Below are 21,039 nucleotides of genomic sequence, written 5' to 3'. Positions count from 1 at the left end.
AAAAGTCTCCAAGTACAATTTTAGTGATTCATTGATTCCCAACATCATTATATATTTATCATTGTACTGAATTCAGTTCACTACAACTGAAGCAGTCAGACATGTTATCTGAAATCAGTCAAGCCATAGACTTGAACTAACATTGAGTCATCTAAGCAGAGAGTACTTTCTCCTTCTAAAAGTACACCTACTAATCACTATGTTGTGGTTAAAGCTTGTTAGCATGTACTTCATTTTTTTTTTAATTTGATGCACTATGCAGTTGAATGGTTACCATTTATTTTGTGTATATATCTTAACCGCTTCTCCTAATTACATTTTGACTGACTGCTGATTTACTGAAATAAATGTATTATAAAATTGAGAAAAACTGCCTTCTCATTAGACAAAATATATTGTTGACCACTAAATATACAAAGTTAAGTGACTTAAAAGATTTCCTTTTCTATTCTTTCACAATAGAGAATATATCTTTAAGGATGAACCTTTGAATATGCAACTTTTACTTTTGTATGACCTTCGTGTTGTACCCTAAAATAAATTCGCTAATATATACTGTTCAACATTTCCTCATTTGATGTAGACATAATTATCATATTCCCCTTCGACCTTTGTAAGCAAAGTGCTTAAAATAAGAGCTTAGGTTTTTTTTTATAGCTCATAACCTATGGTAAAGGCAACATGTCCCTATTTAGCATGTTCGCAACATTCCACAGCAGGAATAAAGGAATCAAGTTGGATATATTCAATCAAACTTGTTCTTTGATCAACACTTGTAAATAATCTCCTAAAAGCAGTAGTGCACAAGCTTGTACAAATACTTATGTAAATGGTATTTGCATTTATTGGCTAGACATTCCTAGCCCCCCTGCATAAAAGCACTTAGGTAACAAACTTTGGCCTACATTTTAGTCAGTGCACCCCCCCCCCCCCCCACCATATAAATAAACTGGTTGGGATTGCAAAGTGGTTTGATAAATATCAACCCCACCATGAATGTTTAACCACCATGAATGTTTAATGTTTATACGTTACACTTTATAATTGTATATAGAATTACATTGTAATAACATGTTTCTTGTTCATCAGTGCAACAAATCATTTTATTATAACTTAATGTAGACAAAGATCTAAAATTGAAACACATGTTTTATAAATAGACCTGGTAGGGAATGTTAAAACCCCACATCATTCCTCATTCCGTTCTACAATGAATATCGAATGAAGCCTTGAGAAAAGTTACAGTCAATCCATTTACAGAACGAAACCTTACGGGGAAATGTCAATCTGTTTACAGAAAAAGAGTTCATATTATGTAAGGTCTTGATCCATATATAACTCGAAGGAAAATAACAGGACTGGCACACTATTTTGATACTCTCATCAATAAACATAAGTTAATACTTATCAAGGTCCATATGTATATAATAACTGTATCGGGGGGAAAAAAGGACTGGCATACCTTTACGATCCGCATATAATGCAATAAACACATTTTTCTTCAGCACATATACATAATTAACTTCAGTTAATAGAATACAAGGTCTTTGTCCATATATATCACCGGACAGGAATAAAATGACTGGCATATCCTTCACAATCTTGCAATACTGAAAAACTTACTGTGTAATAAAAACATTTTTCTAAGCACTTCTTAAATATGCATAAAGATGTTGAGTAATGCCTTCATTTTTCAATATGATTCAATATAGTGATCACCTAAATTGCCATGGTCATCTTTAGCACTGGGTTTTCATTAAGACATCATGGGTTCAATTCCTGGCCTGGGCGTATGCGAGTTTGGTTTGTGGTTTGTAAGTGCAATACTCCATTTTTACTTACAATACATAACCACACTTGTGCAACATCATGACTTTCCATATGTAAATATTTCTTCCTTTACAATAATAAAATAAGTGAAGTTTTGCCAATTTGAAACTTTCAGGACTCTTCCACTTACATTGTCCAGTATGTGAGGTCTAAGAATGGGCTGATTTGGTACGAGTCCAGCGGAGATTTGTGTGAGACGGGGGTTAACCGTGAGGGTGTCATGTCAAGGTCGGAGTCTTCGCTCTCATCGGACAACTGGCTGAACACGTCCGACTTGTCAAGGCTGTCTTCATAACCTGAAGTGAAAAAAGACTTTGGTCAATAGAGCAGTGTTCTAGCTGTCTAAAGTAAGACAAGTGTCTTCGATTTGGCAAGAACATATTACATGATTGTACGATACATTTTTTATAAAGACAATATAAAGTGTTTGCATGTTGATAACATGCCAGATTCACATGGGTGCAAATAATGTGCAAATCTTTTGCTTTTTACTGACAACAACGATTTGAATGGTGAAATATGGTTTTAATTTAGTTTGGGGAAAAAGGCCTAAAAGAACAACTGTTAATAAATTCCAATCAGTTTAAATTCCAATCAGTGTTTCTCATTTATTAACACAAAACTTTGTTTACCTCTTAAGGTATTCAACATAACTTGTGTTGTAATGAAAGTTATTCCGTATTTAATTAATTCCTAAATTAAATATAAAATCCATGATTAACATTGTAAGAATTATTTTTTTTGTACAGTCGAAACCGGTTGGCTCGAACTCGCTTGGCTTAAATTCCTTGTTGGCTCGAACTGTATTTAAAGGACAAATTTTTTTATATTGAAGGTAAGCATTCCCGCTTGGCTCAAATTTGTCGAGGCTCGAGGTACTTTCATCTGTCCCTGTGACTTCGAGCCTACGGGGTTTGACTGTATTTGTAATTGTGAATGAAAAATATTTTGTCACTTTGACCTTGACGATCCTGTCATTTCAATTTGTAATTCAACCAAGAATCAGCGTGTGTTATTGACTTCAATGGCTTGAAATTGTGATTGATTTTGTTTTCAGCTAAAACTAATGTGATTGATCTCATTAATTTTGCACCTAGGGCTGGTTTTCTGAGTATGAAATTATTGATCACGAGTTGAAATAACAGAGGCGAACCTACAACAAATATATCGATCTGGCTCTGTGAGTTACGACATTCCTCAGGAGTTGCCCTGCAGCAGACAATATCTAGTTTCCCGTGTCCGCATTTGGAAACATCTTTTACAGACGGTAAGCGATCAATTGTGTAGCGTAAAATAACCCACAAATCCTATCAACACAACATGGGATAGAAATGTTTCTTTGAACGTAAACAAGCTCATGAACTTATTTTACTATTGTTTTGAACAATACTTGTTTACAGCCAGAGAGCTGTCAACACAAAAAACACAGCTCAGTTATGATGCAGTAATAACCAATAATAAAGCAGTTTTATGTACTTTTACCTTCTGTTCATATCTTGTTTCAAATATTTTAAGAAATGCTTCAATAACATGAGCTTTCCACCTATAGAATATGCATTTACCCTGTCTTAACTTCCCTACGGCATGTGGAAATAATATTGGATAATTTCTATCATAATTATACAGTAATTGAATAATAAAATCAAAAGAATGTTCTTGGTTCTTCTCTGCATCGGAATCATTCATGTGGTGAAGTCCCTTAGTTGAAGTTCTCAAAATTTCTCAATTCAATTTGTTGATTGCTCAGAATGTGTAAAAAATTAACAACTTGATTAACAACATCTTTGGTATGTTTCAAATCTTTACTAATCTTTGGAAGTTCAATGGATATACTTCTGATCTGCAGTATTCTAACAATTTTTGAGACAAATGTTCCAGCCATACTTGTTTATTAACATTCAAATATATGAGCCATTAAATCATTCATGTTTTGAAGTTAACAACGATGTTGTTAATCACGTTGTTAACTTTAACAAAGTACTGAATACAGGGATATAGCTTAGCACTCGCCCACTCGCCAGTGGCGACCTATTTCCGATCTGGGTGACTAAAATTAAAAAAAGTTTGCCCGAGTGGCGATTTTTTCGTAGGGGTCCGAAAAATATGCTCCTGGTTGCCGAGAAATACCTCTTGCAAAAGGGTACCGGGCGCCGGGAAATAGGATAATTGCGATAACCAATCACGCGTCATAAAAATCCAATATGGCCGCGCCTATGTAGACTTATGAGGAAATTTCTTGACGGCGTTACAGAGCTTGCAAGGCCGAATAACAAAAGCATTTTGAAGAATATGAAAAGAATAAATGGCCAGTGCTTAAATACTTCCTTAAATGGGCAAACGACCGCCCATGGCCATCCAATACCGATAATGGTTTGGTTCGTTTGGAGTATGTCTGACGTTTTTAAAAAAACTATGAGCCCAGCTGGCTACTGGTCCGAACAAGTTAAGTTATATCCCTGGAATAATCGCACCAGTAATTCATGGAAATGCAACAAATATCCCACCCCATGGCAAAACTAACATAATTAAGTTACCTATTTGCTGATGGAATGTTTGACAGTTTCTATTTCATTTTAAGATTCACATCACAAAAAGCAGATGAAAGAGAAATAACACCCAACACCCATAAAACGCATTTCCTGACCTGAAATGACCCCCATGTAAAAGCAGGTTTTCCCCCAAGCGAAATCCCGGTCAATGCTACATGCCAATGACCCTCACATCTGTATAACTGCTTTCAAAGCTGCATGCAGCCTCCCGCAAATTAATTGAACACAATGAACAAGGCCTATGCTTAAAATTCATGGGTTTTCCCTCATTTTGATGTCATATATTAATGTTTCTTGTATGACTGTTACAGAGTTTGTGTTTAAAGAACATAAAATAATAATAAACTTTGAAACAAAACTTACATAATGTTTTACTCAATGTTCAAAAAATAAACATTGACAAGCTATTCCTAGCTTATATCATAAGCTTCCTTCGTACAAAATTTATGACAACTCAGTGCTTAAAAGAATTTGTCTACATTGTCATAGCATCGTTTTTGCAATATTACATCTTTAAAAGCATCATTATTGCACAATAACGTCTTAAATTAATCTACGATCTGAACTCCTGCTCCATCATCCTAAATAGATAAAGACAACTACCCCACAACCCCTTAATGCCCCCGTCCCACCTAAGCCAAAAATTAGAACCCTGCAAAAACAATATCTATTATAATACCCAAATTACGACAGTGACCTTTTATCACCATGACCTGAACCTATTTTTATTGTTTGGGCGTACTTTTCTTCTGCATGTCAGTGGTCATTTCAAGCATGGATCATGCCCATTCTGACATGACTGTCAACCGGCAGCATCATTCAAGGACTTTGACCTTTATCCTCACAAACAGGGGTTATTTGTGGTCATCAGGGGATTTAAAATGCATGTGAGGAGGAGAGAAAGAGATGAGAGAGAGTTGGGAATACAGAACACCCTCAGAACAAAAATCAGAGAAAAAAAATGAGCTGGGTGAATGACCGATAGGGCGGAAATTGCTTGTCAGAGTGATTGTCATAAACTGTATGCAAAACTGCATTAACTTTCAAACTAGCCTAGAGGAGTTAAAACAATTTATATTAAAGGGATTTTGTTTTCTGAGGAACATGCATATGCACTTGGAGACATTGGTCAGGTTCCTCACACCAGCCAAACAGTGAAAAAACTGGGGGCAAATCAGGTCAAATTGTTAGCCCTATTTATCATGAAGAAAATTAGGTTACAGGAGCATCTCTCCTCATGAGAATGGCTATGATATTTTGCCATGATCCATTGCTTACAGTTTTTATGAGCTGTTTATATTCTTTCTCATTTTGTTGACAGATGCAATATATCTTAGAAATAGATCAGGAGAAAGACTAGAAGTGATAAACTGACAGGAAGTATGGAAGAACTAGCAGTGACCACTAGAAGGTGGTTAATTACAACTAATCAATACCAAAATGATCTTTTCTGAAGAGATCATAATTTAAGACATAACAAGGTCAAGGCTAAAATGTCTTCAACCTTCAGGGTTTGACAAAGGACATTGAAGGTATTGAACAGTTTCATTACCATTTTATTTCAAGAATTAGTTGCCATAGAGATAATATTGGCATCACTGATCAATAAATCAAAACATAACCTTCAAACCATTATAACATCAATACGCTTTGACTTTGTTTCATTAATTTTCATCGACCCCTCAAAATTTGCATAAACCACAAAAAGGATAAAAATCGTGACTAAACAAAAATCGATATAACACTAGTTGAAGATTTAATCACAACATAAACTTGTTAGAAACCTAGTGACAGTGAAAAATGACACTTTTTTCATTAACAATCTCCCTAAAGTGTTCTAGTAACCCTACTTGGCACTGTTAACGAGTGCTTAAGACTCCCGATGGAGCTTCATTAATGGGCCCAAGACCTGCCTGCTACACAGTGGATTACTGGGTATTTTAGAAATGTAGGCCTCCTGGAAACTAGCTTTTTAAACCAAAAATAGCACACTTTCATTGCCCAGACAGAAAATAATTACTTTGGATTTTTCCAAAGCTTAGTTTATGGTGTTAAAGCCAAGTTTGTTGAATGAGGTCAGTGTGTTAATATTCGATCATTTGCACCATTTAAATGCATTAGCAGTTAAAAAAAAACACGGACAAATGTTCACTGCATTTATTAGCCTTACAAATGCGGAAAAAAGTAAAACATTGCTTTGTCATTCATGGGAACTGTGTTTACCCAATTGAGAAAATATAATGATATTTGGGGAAAATGGACACTTTTTCGCGAGGGGAAACAGCTAAGTCTACAAAAGGCAGTAATTTGCACCAAGAAAATTCACTGATTAGTTTTAGGTTACACATCAATATTTTCCGTTATGGCCAAGAGTTTCTGTTGGGCATGATCACATTTCTCATAGATAGGAACTGCTCAAAGACAATTAGAAACCTTGACCTTTTATTAAATTTCCCACTTTGTGGAGGAATACTAAATTATAGCTGCATTTTTGCATATTCCTGACATGCAAAGGACCTGTTTCCTCCAGCATTCCTATTGATTAAGGATGACAGGAGCCCACAAAAGGGCGGTTTTTGCCTTTCAAGACATCTGCAAGAGAATGGAGCTGCCGACAAGTGGCCATTATTCCCCTAAAAAATTGTTTCCTGCAAATTTCTAATTTCTTGCAGTGACAGTTAAGGAAAGTTATTCTGGGTACATGTCTAAAGCATTAGCATAACAATATTCATGGCATTGTCTAAATTACAAATTGTCTTGTCAAAATTATTGACACCTTATAAACTAAGTATTTTAAGTTTTTAAAACTCTTTTTTCTTTCAAAAAAAACACAAAAAAACAAAAACAAAGCACAAATGAAAAGTTACCTGACCTAATTAGCAAATGTGAAAAAATGACCAAGAAATCCTAACCTTGAGAGATGACTGAAATGCTTTAGGTTGGAGAAAAGGATCACCAACTCTTGTTTTTACTGCCAAAGGGGGTGATCAATAGGGTTATAGAGTTAAAATCTCTTACAAAAAAGCGAAGCCCTATTCTGTCATATGATTGGTGTTATGTGTGTGCTATATGGCCAACTTCCTGATCGGGAGATTATACATAGCAACCATAAAACAAGGAAATACATTCTTGTCTGACCTTATTCAATTTTGAGTTTAAATCACATATATGACAATATTCCAATAGGCAATAAGGACAAAATGATTTGTAATACACACTGATTTTAAAAAAATTGGGTTGAATGACCTGAATAGAGCTCCAATAGCTTAATATTTTCAGTTCATTACACACAAATGCACGTCAATGAAGGCCAAGGGTCATTCACCGAATATCCATTTACAAAACAACAGCCACATGTTAGTGGGTGCTAAGTTTAGTCCATTTCAGTAAAGTATTTTCAATGAAGTAAGCTCAATGAAGTATTTCAAGGAGCATAACTATGATATCAAAATTGCTTGAGTGATGCCACTTTGTAAAACTTTGTTTTGATTTGCTTGACCTCAACATATTTAACCTGCATGCATTAACTTAAAAAGTAAAACAAATGTCTTAGAAGTTAATGCTGCTGAGAAGTTATTTCATAACTTGAATAAAAAAATTAACCATACATTATTATGGCACATCAACTGCCCACATGCCTAATGGATATTTGTTATATTTGTAGAAAAGTTTCCCAACAAAGAACCTTACCAAGCACTACCCCAAGGAAACATGTAAGCAACATGCCTAAAAACAATCTTGTTGGCAATGATACAGAGAGGAATTTGTAAACAAGATATTCCTTTTTCTATTCGTTATGCTATTAGAATTTTCTATCCCCTCGGAAAAAATGAAAATACCAAATCTGATTACCAGAAAACATTCTTTGGCTAGCTAATCTTGGCTTTGACCAGGAGAGAGTTCATTCACATCAGAAATGCGAAATTGTATCATTAATATGAGTAACGCTGATCGGAATATTGATTACCCATCCGTCAGCACAATCACTGTTAGTGTTTTTTAGTGTTATTTTATGAGTCTTCGCAGATTTCTATGGCCAGAGTCGATTTAATGCGGTCAAATTACAATGCCGTCTTCCTGTAGTTGTTTTTTCATGACAAATTAGTCTGTAACACGAGAAGTTATTCAAGTTAGGAATGTGTCAAATGGGTTACTAATTTTCATTAGAGTGTTTCATGATGACTGATTTTATTTGGTACATTTGACCTGTTTAAATATATAATTATTGCGACCTTCACAAAAGCTTTATTTTTCTATGCCTGGATTATATGCCTCGAAAGTTATTGGGTTTTGTAATGTTTTAAAAGTAGGCTGAATAAGCAGTATAAAGTAGCTTGAGAATATCAAACTTCACACTTTTTAGCTTTAAAATATCGGTTACATAAAAATTTACATACCGGGTAAATATATGATATATATCTTAAAAAGATTTTTGAAATGAGAACAGATATTTCATAAACAAAATATATGCTGAAACCTGTTGAAGCTTTCCGAAGAAGCAGTTCATCATGGCTCAGGTTCAATTCACCGAGATACACTTTCTTGCATATTGGAATACCCAAGACTTGTATAGAAAGTTTATGCCATCTTGAATTGGTTAAAGCTTGCCAAAATATGCTGTTTTTTTTACTCCAAGATTGAATCTTGGCGATGGTCGAAATTTGCAAAAGCCAATGGCCCGCACTAGTAAAATGGTAGCCGAGTTTGCTCCAAATTAAATCTTACGGAGGGTTTAACATTTTCCAAGCCAGATAGTAACAAACGTATATTAATATTTACCTGACAATTCCTCTGGAAGGGGACTCGGAATGGAGAATGTCTGTTGATGCATCTGTTGTTGTTGTTGTGTTGCTGCTGCTGTTGATTTGTGCTTGGTTTTCAGGGGGGATTTGTACTTCTGCATTGTGGGGGACAACTTGTTCTTCATCTTTAGTGTTGACTTTGTTCCTGGCCCTGCTCTGGCGTCTACCACCTGAAATAAAACAAAATAATGTCAAATGTATGTAACTAATTCTCAAAACAAACAATTCATTATACTATTTAATAATTCATATAGCTTAACTGTGATCCTAGCTATACTGATAGAATTTGATGATAACAGATCAAAAATCCCAATTGAAGTATGAGGGATTCAGGCTCCAAGCATGGTGAAACAACTTAGACACCTGTTTCTTTCAATGCAATTTATATCTATTTGGACTTCTCCTTCTGACTTTTTTGATGCAAAAAAAACTAACTAATGGACAAGATAGTCTGAAATTGAACAGCCTCAATCCTGCGTACAGGATTTAACCTGTATTGTTATCATCTCTGTATACTGTAAAAATTGTTATGACTCACTTTCAACGCCCATTTCCTGCGATGAAAAAAGTACTTATATAATCTTTCCGTCTTGTTTTGAAAAAGTACAAAAGACCTCGTTCATAGACAGGCTTGAACTCAAGACATCTTGAGTGGGAGGCAGACACTTGCATATTTAAACCACTTTACTTATTGTGTCAATGATCCATTTTGACATAATCATAATATTGTCATATTTTTTATTCTCAATTTGATGAGGCCAAAATTAAAATGATTTGGTAAGGGTTACATCCTTTTCAAAAACAGACAGGGAAGGTAGGTATTAATTGTTAATATTTTGATTTAATTTTATTTGGCTTTATATAGGAACGTTATTGTCATCATAGGGGAAATGCCGTTAAAGTTATATTCTAGTAAAGCCTTAAATGTTTTAAACTACATATTAAAATACACACTTAAAATTACAATTTTTTATCTATTTGTTTAACCAACTGACTTAACAAATGGTCGGTTTGGCGCATATTTTGTAGGTAGGGTCAGGTAACCCGAACCAAAAGTATTTTTCTGTATGTCTTACAACCTACATTTACAGCCAATGAGTTTGCCTACTGGCATCCAGAAAGTACCATGCTTAATCATAACAAGTTACAGTTTTACATGTCACAGAAATGATGTTATAATTTGGTTCCCCGCCTGGTGAAAATGTGTTCTAATTTCTGCCCTTCTTAATCATTAAGATTTTACACAGTATGTTCAAACCATAACAACATAACCTTCACCTTTTCCCTATAAAAACAACAAACTTATTTTTTTCTAAAAACCCCCCAGAAATTCAAGCTATTTTTCTTTGAAAATCACAAGCTTAAAATTGAGCCTTCATATTCACCTCAACAACCTATTTTACACCTGATTGAAAACAGTAATATAATACCTAACTTGACTTGTAAGTAGATCCAAGTGTGGGAATTTAAATAATCTGGATTACTACATTTAATTGACTCTGGTCTTTAAACACATCTAATACATCAATACAATCAACAGACTAAAAAAGTAATTTAACCTCTCCATTTCAAAGTGCTTCCAGTATTGAAGTTTTTGCACAAAGATGCCCAAACGCTATGGCAAAACCTCAACTTTTTTACTAAAAAAAAACAACCCACAAGTTAAAACTGAAACAATTTACAACAAGGGAATGTTAATGAGATTTATAAATGGAAACTCTCATTTCTGGATATAAACACAGGGGTGGAACCAGGAATTGACGTTAGTGGCATCTTAGGGCCACAGGTGGCTCAGCTAGTGAAACAGATGCGATTATTTTTGAGAGGAGTAACGTAATCAATAATATGGAACCCCACTCCCTGTCATATTTTTTTTTCAAAGTACCAGTACATATACAGTTTCACATATGACTCATAAAGAATGTCCTTTCTGAATATGAACTGGGTAACACCTGACAGTCCTGTGGCCTGCTTGTACAAGTTTTGACAGTATAACTGTAAGGCACTTGAGGAGTGATAATCATTTTCAGAGGATTACAAACACATTTTTTTTTCTTTAAGTTGAATTTTTTTGACCTGCCAAGGAAAGTCTGACATATCCTTTCATGAAATATCAAATTTGATGGATATGACTATTGTACATCATCTTCCAAAAATGTTAAAAACAAATAAAAATGAACAAATTTCCAATTTTATAGATTTAAATTTCTTATTAAAGGTCTTTGGTAAAATAAATAAATAATACCATGACTTGAAATGCCCAAATGAGGCAAATAAATCGACCAGGGTCATATCACAATAATAGAAAGAGGATAGCCTCAAACATTGAATGACTTTGACCTAGTTACAAAGATCATGATCACATACCAACATTTTGGTCAAATATACACATTCATGATAATAAATGTCAGGTATGTAAAGTTGTACTGGTTATATATGGCAGGTTTAAATCAATCCTATTTGTACCACAGGTAAGAATGTGGATTGTCATTATGGTTTTATCAGTTTTCTTTGACAAATAGAGAAATTGGACATTGTAATATAACTATGTGATAGAAATTGATGAGGTTTAATCTAGATAAACATATGGTTCTTAGTTTGTTTTAGCCATTAATATGTTAAAAATAAACCATATATGAATGTTTAATGGACTGGTCTTTTTCTCTCAAAATGTTACATGGATGTGATTGACCTGGCGACTTAAGGGCCCAAACCATTTCTGCGATTGGTTCTGGGGGTGCTTTAGGCGCAAAATGGAGGTCAGTGGGGCTGCAGAGGGTGCTGCAGAAAAAAAAAATGACTTCAAACGTGAAGTAAATATTAAAATAGGGGTGTCAATACTAATAACGAATAAAGTAGCAACTAAAAGCAACCAATTTATTTTTTTTGATATTATTATTATAAATTGTTCTTTGTCCTTTGAGCCTTAAAGATCTGCGGAAATCCGCAAATCAGCAGACAAATCTCATCCTTGAGTTAAAAAGAAGCTAAACATATGCAGCAAGCATTGCGAAGTCTTAATAAAGAAAACAATGTTCATATCATGTTTACAAATTTAACAACATTTTTTTCTTTTGATTGGAACCAGGAAATAATAATCGACCAATGAGGATACAGCTTATAAAGTACTTCCTCAATCTTTTAGGAAAATAAAGAACAACCAAACAAAGGCAAGTACTAAATGAACTGAAAGAAGTCTTGGCATTACTATGTTTGTTAACTAGGTCAGAATTACTGGCATATTATCAAAGCAGGACAAAGAAAAAGCTGTCAATATTTATTGGTCAATCAGAGAGGTCAACAAGTAATGACCACTACAACAGAATGATGACCTGTGATTTCAGACAATGACAGATGAATGTCAGACTCCTAATAAAATGACAATGAAGTGTGAAGTTATATCATAAGGAAGACTAATTTATACAGGATCAAAAGTAACATCATTTTTAGAAAGAACATTTATACCTGATATAAAACATGATAATTTAGAAATTTTGCAAGCGCCATTTAGTACAAACAGGCAAAACAAAGCAATAATGATGTCATAAAAGTCATCTGCTTTATAAACATAATCGGTGAAACAATTTTGACTAAAATTACTGTGACAATATCCGATGTAACTATAAGCAGAAAATGGCATGAATGAAATCGTAACTCGGCAACACATTTAAAGTATAAAAATACAAACACCATCCATTTATAGTAAGAATTGTTGAATATAGTCATAAGGCTGTCATATAAAATGCTAAAAATAATGGTACAGAGAGCAAGCCATGATACAATGAACTGCACATAACCTTTTTTGTAATTAACTGGACTGCGTTCTGGGCAAAGGAGCCTACCCTATGGGATACTGGTCTATTTATAACCACTGCTATCATACATTCTAAGAATAATGCTTCTGTTATAAGATTGTAGAACTTTGGCACTAGTATATGGACATCCAGGAAATATGTATAGACAAATATGGACATTGTTTACCATAGGAAATGATCTTCCCCAATCTGTAATTGCTATAATCAATAGCCTTGTTACTGACCACAGGTCACTGTCCAGAGATAGAATGACCACCAGTGACCAAAACTGACCACATTGGCCTTACAGTAGTGGTCAACAGTTCAAACATACAGCAGGAATTTCCTGTGTGAACTCTGGTTATGAAAGGTGAAAAATACCTGAGAAATCAGCCACAAGGTACATGAATGTTATTGATCAAACATGTATATATATATATATATATATACACACCAGATTTAAACTTTACCATCAGGAAACAAAGTGCATCCAGCAGTTTGTACAGTGCAAGTATGAACAATAACAAATTGTTTTTATTCAGATATTTATTAGTACAGAAAACTTTCTCTGCATTAAAGAATAGTATTTCTTAATATTGCCATGGTTACGAAATCAATTTTATAATGTGACGACAATAATATTCAAATTTCAATGATAAAACCAACGTTTCTAAAACAAATCATATTAACAATATAATGCTCTTCTATTAGTATCTTGAAGAAATGTTCACTGTTTTATCGAAAATATTTTGACATTTATGGACTTTCTGTCATGGCAACAGCCAATCAACATCTTGTTTTGTGACCCTACTTGATTCTCTTATGTTTCATTTTCTGATCAATAGTTTCAGTCATAAATAGTCCATGGGACTTACTCATTGTTACTAACTAAATATTGAATGTTTATCAACGATAGTAACAATCTTTTGATACAAATTTGGAAACTGCTTGACCAGACAATCGCATGACATCATAATTATGCATTCTCGCGCGCCGACAGTACTATTTGTTTGTAACATTTATCTTTCATTGTTCATTTTTTTTTTCCTTTTTTATTTCTGTTAAAGTTTTATAATTAAATATCAATTTGTGACAGCGTAATGTTTTTCGACTTTAATAAAGAAAAATCAGCCACCTTTTGATTGTAATAAATAACTGATTTTATGAAAGGCCATTGGTAGCTTTTAAGACATGACCACTAAATGATCTTGCTAATCGACTTAAAAACCTTTCATGTTACGACTTAGTAATTGGAACATTTCAAAATACTATTACAGCATTAATAATACAGCAAAGCTTTTTAAGTTCTTTGTGAGTCAGACATTAATGTAATGTTTACATAGTATAACATTTGAAAACATTTAACCTTTGTTTTGGCAACAGACTTGGACTGCATGACTTGAAAACGCAGTACCAGAGTACCTACGTATTCTTAATGCGCAAAAGGAAGTTTAAAAACAGACAGATAGTGCACTACCTGTAATCATGTCTGACCCCATTTTCTGTAGTTAAATATATATCCTTAAATATTGGGCAATTAAGTACAAAATGAAATCAGCTGTTTAATGCCGTTATGTGTGAGTAATCAGTTAAATTTTTACTTAAATAGAATTTCACTTGTGCCCTTCAAAAATAATTGTGTGGTTAGGGTTTCATCTTCTCCAAAAATACGAAGGGTAGGTAGGATTATTTTTTTACTAGACGTTATTGTAATCATAGGGGAATTTGTAATCATAGGGGAATGGAATAAAAGTAATCGTCAGTATAAAGCTTTTTAAATATATATTAGACCACCCAAAATATGGTATGGAAATCCGGACCAGAAGTTTTTTGTGTGAAATAATTCCATTTTATGACAACTTAGACAAGTGATAATATCTATTGAATAATTAATTGAGAAGTGTTTTTATCTGTCATCTTTTTGGTTTCTTAATTATTTGCCATTCTAAATTTCAGAAAATTGTAAAACTATATTTGGAGCTGACTTTCCCTAGTTTTAAACAAACGCCTACGCAAATACATTTTATGAAAACACTTTGGATGGATTGGAAGAATTTCAACAAGGCAATTATTTTCATTATAACAGAAATAAACATATTCCAAAAATGCCAAACAAAAAGCAGGGGGTCCATGTTGACACTTTAACCAGGATAAATGAAGGATTTTCATCGAAAAAATATTTGCAATTCTTATGTTCTTCCTGAGGCAAATGGCAAATTTGAATAAACAAGAAAGTCATGATGATAAAGCTGATAAGCCCTCTTACTAAGTTTGACAGGATTTGGTAGAATTATCACTCTCATCTGGTGTTTAAATACCAGGCATGTGGCAAGGGTGATTATCACTGATTATCATCAATGTTTGAGATAAGAGACTACTTTTGCACACTTCTACTGATAAGGCAAAAAAAAATGTTTGTTTAGGGTAACCTTCCCAAAATTTCTAGGTAGGGTAGGTAGGCATTTTTTTTTCTTCAAAATCTGTCGTAAGTTCAGAGTGATTTCTTGCACATGGCAGTCTTTCCTACATTACTGACTTTGCCTGACTTTGTTTTATCATATAAACAATAATTCTGATTCAAATCTGCATTTATCCGCCCTTCATAACTCTCTTTATGCTAACGAATATTTTTTTTGCTCAGAAACGGACAAAAATAGTTAGGATCGGCGCATTTTTATAGGTAGGGTCGGGTTACCCGAAACAGACATATTTTTATTTTAACCCTAAATATAAAGAATTTTAAGGCTAGTCAAAATAAATTGACCGGGCATTATGCAATGTATATCCCAACATTTTTTTGCAATCTTTATAAGATGTTTAAGCTTGATTGTGACAAAAGCTGAACATTTTTAGAATCTTGCTGAGTCCTGGGTAGAAACCAGTACTGGTGACAAATTTTAGAGACCCATGAGAAAGTTCCAAAAGTGGATATCAAAACCCACAACCCAGGGTTCTCATTAAGTTTCGTTGAACTGTCTCAAATACTAAAGTAAGTGACAAGCTACAACTTATTCTACTTAAAATTAATTTATTTCTTAAAATTTGAACCAGCCAAATCACCATTTGAACCTTCCATTTTGGTCAGCAGCTGGTTCTTTTTGAGAACACTGAAATCCTTTTTGGTGAGAGATGGACCGCTAGACCACTTTAACCCAATTAAAGACTTGACTGGAGTGGAGTCTATTTATATAAATATGTAAAAAAAATTGATAATGAAAGAAATGTACTTTGTTATCCTAAACCTGTCGACATCATTGGCTCGAAACTGTGACTTTTATCTGATTACAGATGCTGAAGATAGAGTATCATAATGCAGTTTTGAGAAAAATCTATCATCCCATTTCCTTGAATGAAAAGCAACATCGAAACAATTTTCAGGACATTGTTAAGATATCATAACAATTAAGCATGGGTTAAATTATGCATAGCTGCATAAAATACAAAAAGGATAATTACTTAATGCATGTTTATTGCATTACCTAGTCTGATACTTTAAAACTTTTTTCTAAAATCATCACATACTCGAATGATTTTCAAAGTTAAAAGGACACTAGCACTTCGGTCAATCAACTCTTTACTTTATGAATGGTAACAACAATAAATACCCCCAAATTCATACCAAGTTGATTGGTTCACTTTGGGCGATCTAGATGGACAATCTGTTCGGTTGAATTGAAGAAATAAAAACTGTGAAAATGACTGAAAAAATATAATTTTTTCACCCAAGATACACATTGAAGGACTATCCTACCAGTAGAAGTACCCCTACAAATGCAACTGGGAGCTCAAACCTTCACTTTTATAAATGATGAATGTACACAAGTGTACATAATCAATCCAGATCAAAATATCATAGGTCAAGCTCCTGTTAGTGAAAGTGATTTATATGCCATCAATATTCCAATAATGAAGTATAATGGCTGCCACTCTCCATCTGCCCAGGGGGGTGATAGGCAAGTAGGCTGATTACTGTTGGCCACATATGTGGTATTTGTGGATGGAAATGATAACAGATGTGCACTAATGTTTAGCATGATATCTTTCATGTATACTGGCTTCATGTCACTTAATTACTTTGGAATGCATAATGAATTAGCACATAGTTGGCAACTGGTCATTCATTTAGGTTATGCTCAGCGGAATGCACTTTATCAAGAGCATTTCATGCAACATATGCAAATTAAATGCAACATGTGCAAATCAACCACAAAAACACACACACACTCAAATGTCATGTTGCCACCTATTGATTTGGTATGCATAATCATTTTGGGCATAGTAAAAGTTTAACGTATATGATCATTTATATTACATAATGACAAGATTCTTTGATTTGATGTACCCAGGGCAAATCTTTTCTGGATCATGAGCTCAAAGACAAATCTCATTGTTGTAATAATCATTCCTATCTCTTAGTTGGCAGCACAATCCAAATCTTGCTACAGGCACACAACTTGCCTTGGATTGATAAATAGGCTTTCCCTCCCAGGAATGTAGGTCACTGGGTTAAACGAGAGAATGAGGCAAAAATAAACACTGGGATATTTGATCTTCCTGCATGAAAAAAGGCAATTAATATTCCTCTCAAATAAATCTATCCCCTCTTGTAAAGGGATCTTGCCTAGGGTTAGCCTGACTCGAGGCAGCCATTATGGCTCCGTGGGTTTAACAAATCATACCTTGTTTCAACTCCCTTACACGCCCATTCACTACACCACTCCTAGTAAAAAAGGAGTTGAATACACAACTTTGATGAGCAAAGGATCAAAAGAATGACGGTTTTAATAAAAAACATAAGTTCAGTTGATACCATAGTTATCATAAAGGGCAAACTGTTATGAGATAAAACAGATGTTCAAGTGATGGGTATGGCACAAAACGTTATTCAGTAAGCATTTAGTAAAAATATATGTTAATGCAGATGTTTTGATGTGGTGAACACATGTGATATCAATATAAATTATGCACCAATTCAACTGCTGGGTTTCCCATTAATTTGTTACAAGCAAAATGTGCTAGGTATACCTAATTAACTAATTCACTCTTCTACCATGGACTGATTTATAACAGATTACAAATTACAAGTTTCCGGTGAACTTTTGAACATTAAATGATGTTAAAAAAGCAGAGCACAAAAAATGTGAAACAAAATCAATAATTATATATGCAAAGGCTCTAAATCATATATCTGATATCATGTCATTAATTGAGAACTTTATAAAAGCTGTTTCCAACACATGACAACTGTTGAAGTGACCAGTGACAAGAACTTCAAGTCCAAGCAAGAATTCCTTTGTTGACCACTAGAGTTAAAGTGAGGAGAGGGGTCAGTGGCCAAATCACGACCAAATGTCCATCTGGCTAAACTATATTGAACCCAAAATGCTCCAGATAGCCAAATACCCTACGAATGGCTCCAAAATGGGGGTGAATTTAAGGTGAAGTTATTTTATCCCAGCCTGACCTGGCTCTGTTTCCTACTAATCAAGGATGATTATTACACTACCCCAAGATACCCCCTTTAAATAGGACAACACACTCTAAACAAAAATCTCTGCTTGAGCCTATGCAGAAGTTTGAAGGTTTATACAATTGATGAGCAGAAGGGTTTAAAACTGGAGAAATACCTGTCATACTTTGATTTTAAGCCTGGTTTAAAATTTGGGTCTCAAATTTTAAAGGAATGAGGTTTAAGTAAACATTGTTATCCCTTGTTAGAGTATCATGCCCTCATTTATAATCAAGCACTCGACTATCATGAAAACTCTTATTGAAAGTCTACCATGAATGTCACCCGGTGTCAACTCGTTTTGTTGATCAGTAGATGCCCAGAGATAAAATTCTACACATTCCTTGGCCTACGATATTACATTTTTAGACTCACTGTTTAATTGAAATTCTAAACATGTCATAACATGTTGCAAAGAAGTCCATCATGACCTTAAACTATCAGATCTTAAAACTACCCATGCTTGAAGCTTATGCCAAACCAACAAACAAATATTATCTCAATAAATACTATGCTATTTTTTTTAAATGGAATACCAGTATAATTTCGACAGGTTAAAGCTATATACTTACATGGTTCCAATGCCGGTTTGTTCCATCAGGTAATTTCTTCCATCTTTTCACCAACAGCACACATGCATTACAGATTTCTCCGCATCTTTTCTCTCGTATACGGAAGCATTTCTCAAATTCCTGCTCATATTTGGAGCTGTCTGTGAATCGAGAGCTGGATGATTTAGCTCTGCATATGCAGCATCCAGTGTTACTTCTGTATATTTTCGGCTTATGGAAACTGAACATTTTGACTGTTTTTTTTCACCGAATTATCTGTAAAAAATAAAATTCACCAAATATTTTACATATACCACACAAACGTGCACATTATACAACAGTGGTAATATTTATATCTATACCACAAATTTAATAGTACATAATTAAACCATCCAAAATATGATTCACATCAATTACTATTCAATGCTGATATTTCAATATCCTATCATGAGACTGTCAGACTTCACATAATCACTCCAGTAAACATAACACCACCCTGCACTTAGTGATTCAGCAATACGCCCACTCCAACTACTACCTTGTCTCGATCATGAATACAGTCGTGCTCTACAAATAGTGTGTGTATTGAAAGCAAGGGAGAGAACTGGTTCAAACTCATAAATATTCATGTGTTTGACTTGACTAGACACTGACAGCATGTGTATTGATAAAAGTTCATGTAACAGTTTATCCATGGTGATATTGAACAGTTCCCTTCTTTGAATGGTCAAGTATGACAGATGTAAGTAAAGTTATATCACATAGTAATAAACCTATGTAAATGACTGTCATTAAACAATTCATGAACTAATGATGCAAGCACAATGTTGAAACAAGACAATCTTTGTTGTTAACACAGGGAGATATTCAATAACTCTGATAGAAAAAAATCAATTCCTACTTAATTTAAATGATTAAATATGTCATTTTAGATAATTGATGTTCGATACCAGTTTAATTAATTCTATAACTCTAGATCTAAATGCCACAATTTTTAAATAAATAAAATATTTAATTCTTATTTGCAACAAATAAAGATCTATAAATTACCTCCTTTTACTAGTATAACCAATAAATCCAAATATTGATGAAAAAATGAAAAAGTTAAATATTGTTTTTCAAAATGACACTGCCAAGCTTAAACATTCTTTTGGAATGATGAAAGTATCACAACATGACAGATAATAAATTGAAAAATGGTAAGTTAACAGCAAATTGACAACGCAGAATACCATATATAAACACATAATTTTGACAGATTGAAAGCTTCCCTTTCAAGTCATTTGGCCCCAGGCAATAATAGGTAGGCTAAAATGACCAACCCTAAATTACAATAGAGAATTAGCGCGTTTCTTTAAGCACCAACCTGTGGAAACACATTTCACACATTAATGAAGAAAAAGTGAAAGTTAACTCATTTTCAAAGAATTCAGAACACATGAGATAAAAATAAAGGTAATGACAAGTTGTCATCATCACATATCTATCGATGTTCTAAGTGACCGAAGAAGGGCCACTGACCTAATGATAGAATTCTTGAGAGGAAATATAGGTCACCACCAAAAATTACGATTTTAAAGCATAAAACTCGATAACAACTCATGTGTTGAATAGAAAACTAAAGAACATCTTATATTTACCCGATACCGCGCCCGATCCTCTCTGTATATCAATTTATTTTGTAAGAAATAAATATTTTCCAAGAGACGTCTGTTTCCTCGTTCGTCGAGTCAAGTTGCGATGATCAATGAATGCGCATGTGCAATGACGCTTTGATATGCAAATTCTGTTTGACGCACAGGGAAACGTGATTCAAATAAAAATATAAGTTATTGAAATATCTTTACAACTTTGTATTGCTAATATCAGATAGATGAATACTTACTTTATCAAATAAAACTAAATGGTCAAGTTGTCACTCTCAAAATAACGATATTTTTGCATTTAAAAATGGTTCGCTGTTTGATGTTGTATTTTCTATTTTAAGACGCGCGAGATTTTACG

General features: G+C 33.9%; 1 protein-coding gene across 3 annotated transcripts in view; it reads right to left on the bottom strand.

Annotated features, from left to right (window-relative positions):
• LOC128238380 (SIN3-HDAC complex-associated factor-like) overlaps positions 1–21,024 on the bottom strand; it is a 37,352-nt gene extending 16,328 nt beyond the window's left edge. The window contains exons 1-4 of one of the 3 annotated variants that reach the window (XM_052954250.1): positions 20,921–21,024; positions 19,057–19,311; positions 9,159–9,351; positions 1,961–2,126 (exon numbers count right to left, since the gene is read on the bottom strand). In XM_052954250.1, coding sequence (XP_052810210.1) covers positions 1,961–2,126; positions 9,159–9,351; positions 19,057–19,284 — 587 coding nt within the window. In that variant the 5' untranslated portion in view covers positions 19,285–19,311; positions 20,921–21,024. Of the gene's footprint in view, positions 1–1,960; positions 2,127–9,158; positions 9,352–19,056; positions 19,312–19,452; positions 19,470–20,675; positions 20,802–20,920 lie in introns of those variants that run through there. The other 2 variants (XM_052954249.1, XM_052954251.1) reach the window with 2 other exon arrangements.
• Positions 21,025–21,039: the final 15 nt, after the last annotated feature.

This window comes from Mya arenaria, chromosome 6 (assembly GCF_026914265.1).
Source record: "Mya arenaria isolate MELC-2E11 chromosome 6, ASM2691426v1".
Lineage (NCBI taxonomy): Eukaryota > Metazoa > Mollusca > Bivalvia > Myida > Myidae > Mya > Mya arenaria.
The sequence above is the reverse complement of the archived record's forward strand: the minus strand, read 5'-3'. Positions and strand labels throughout refer to the sequence as shown.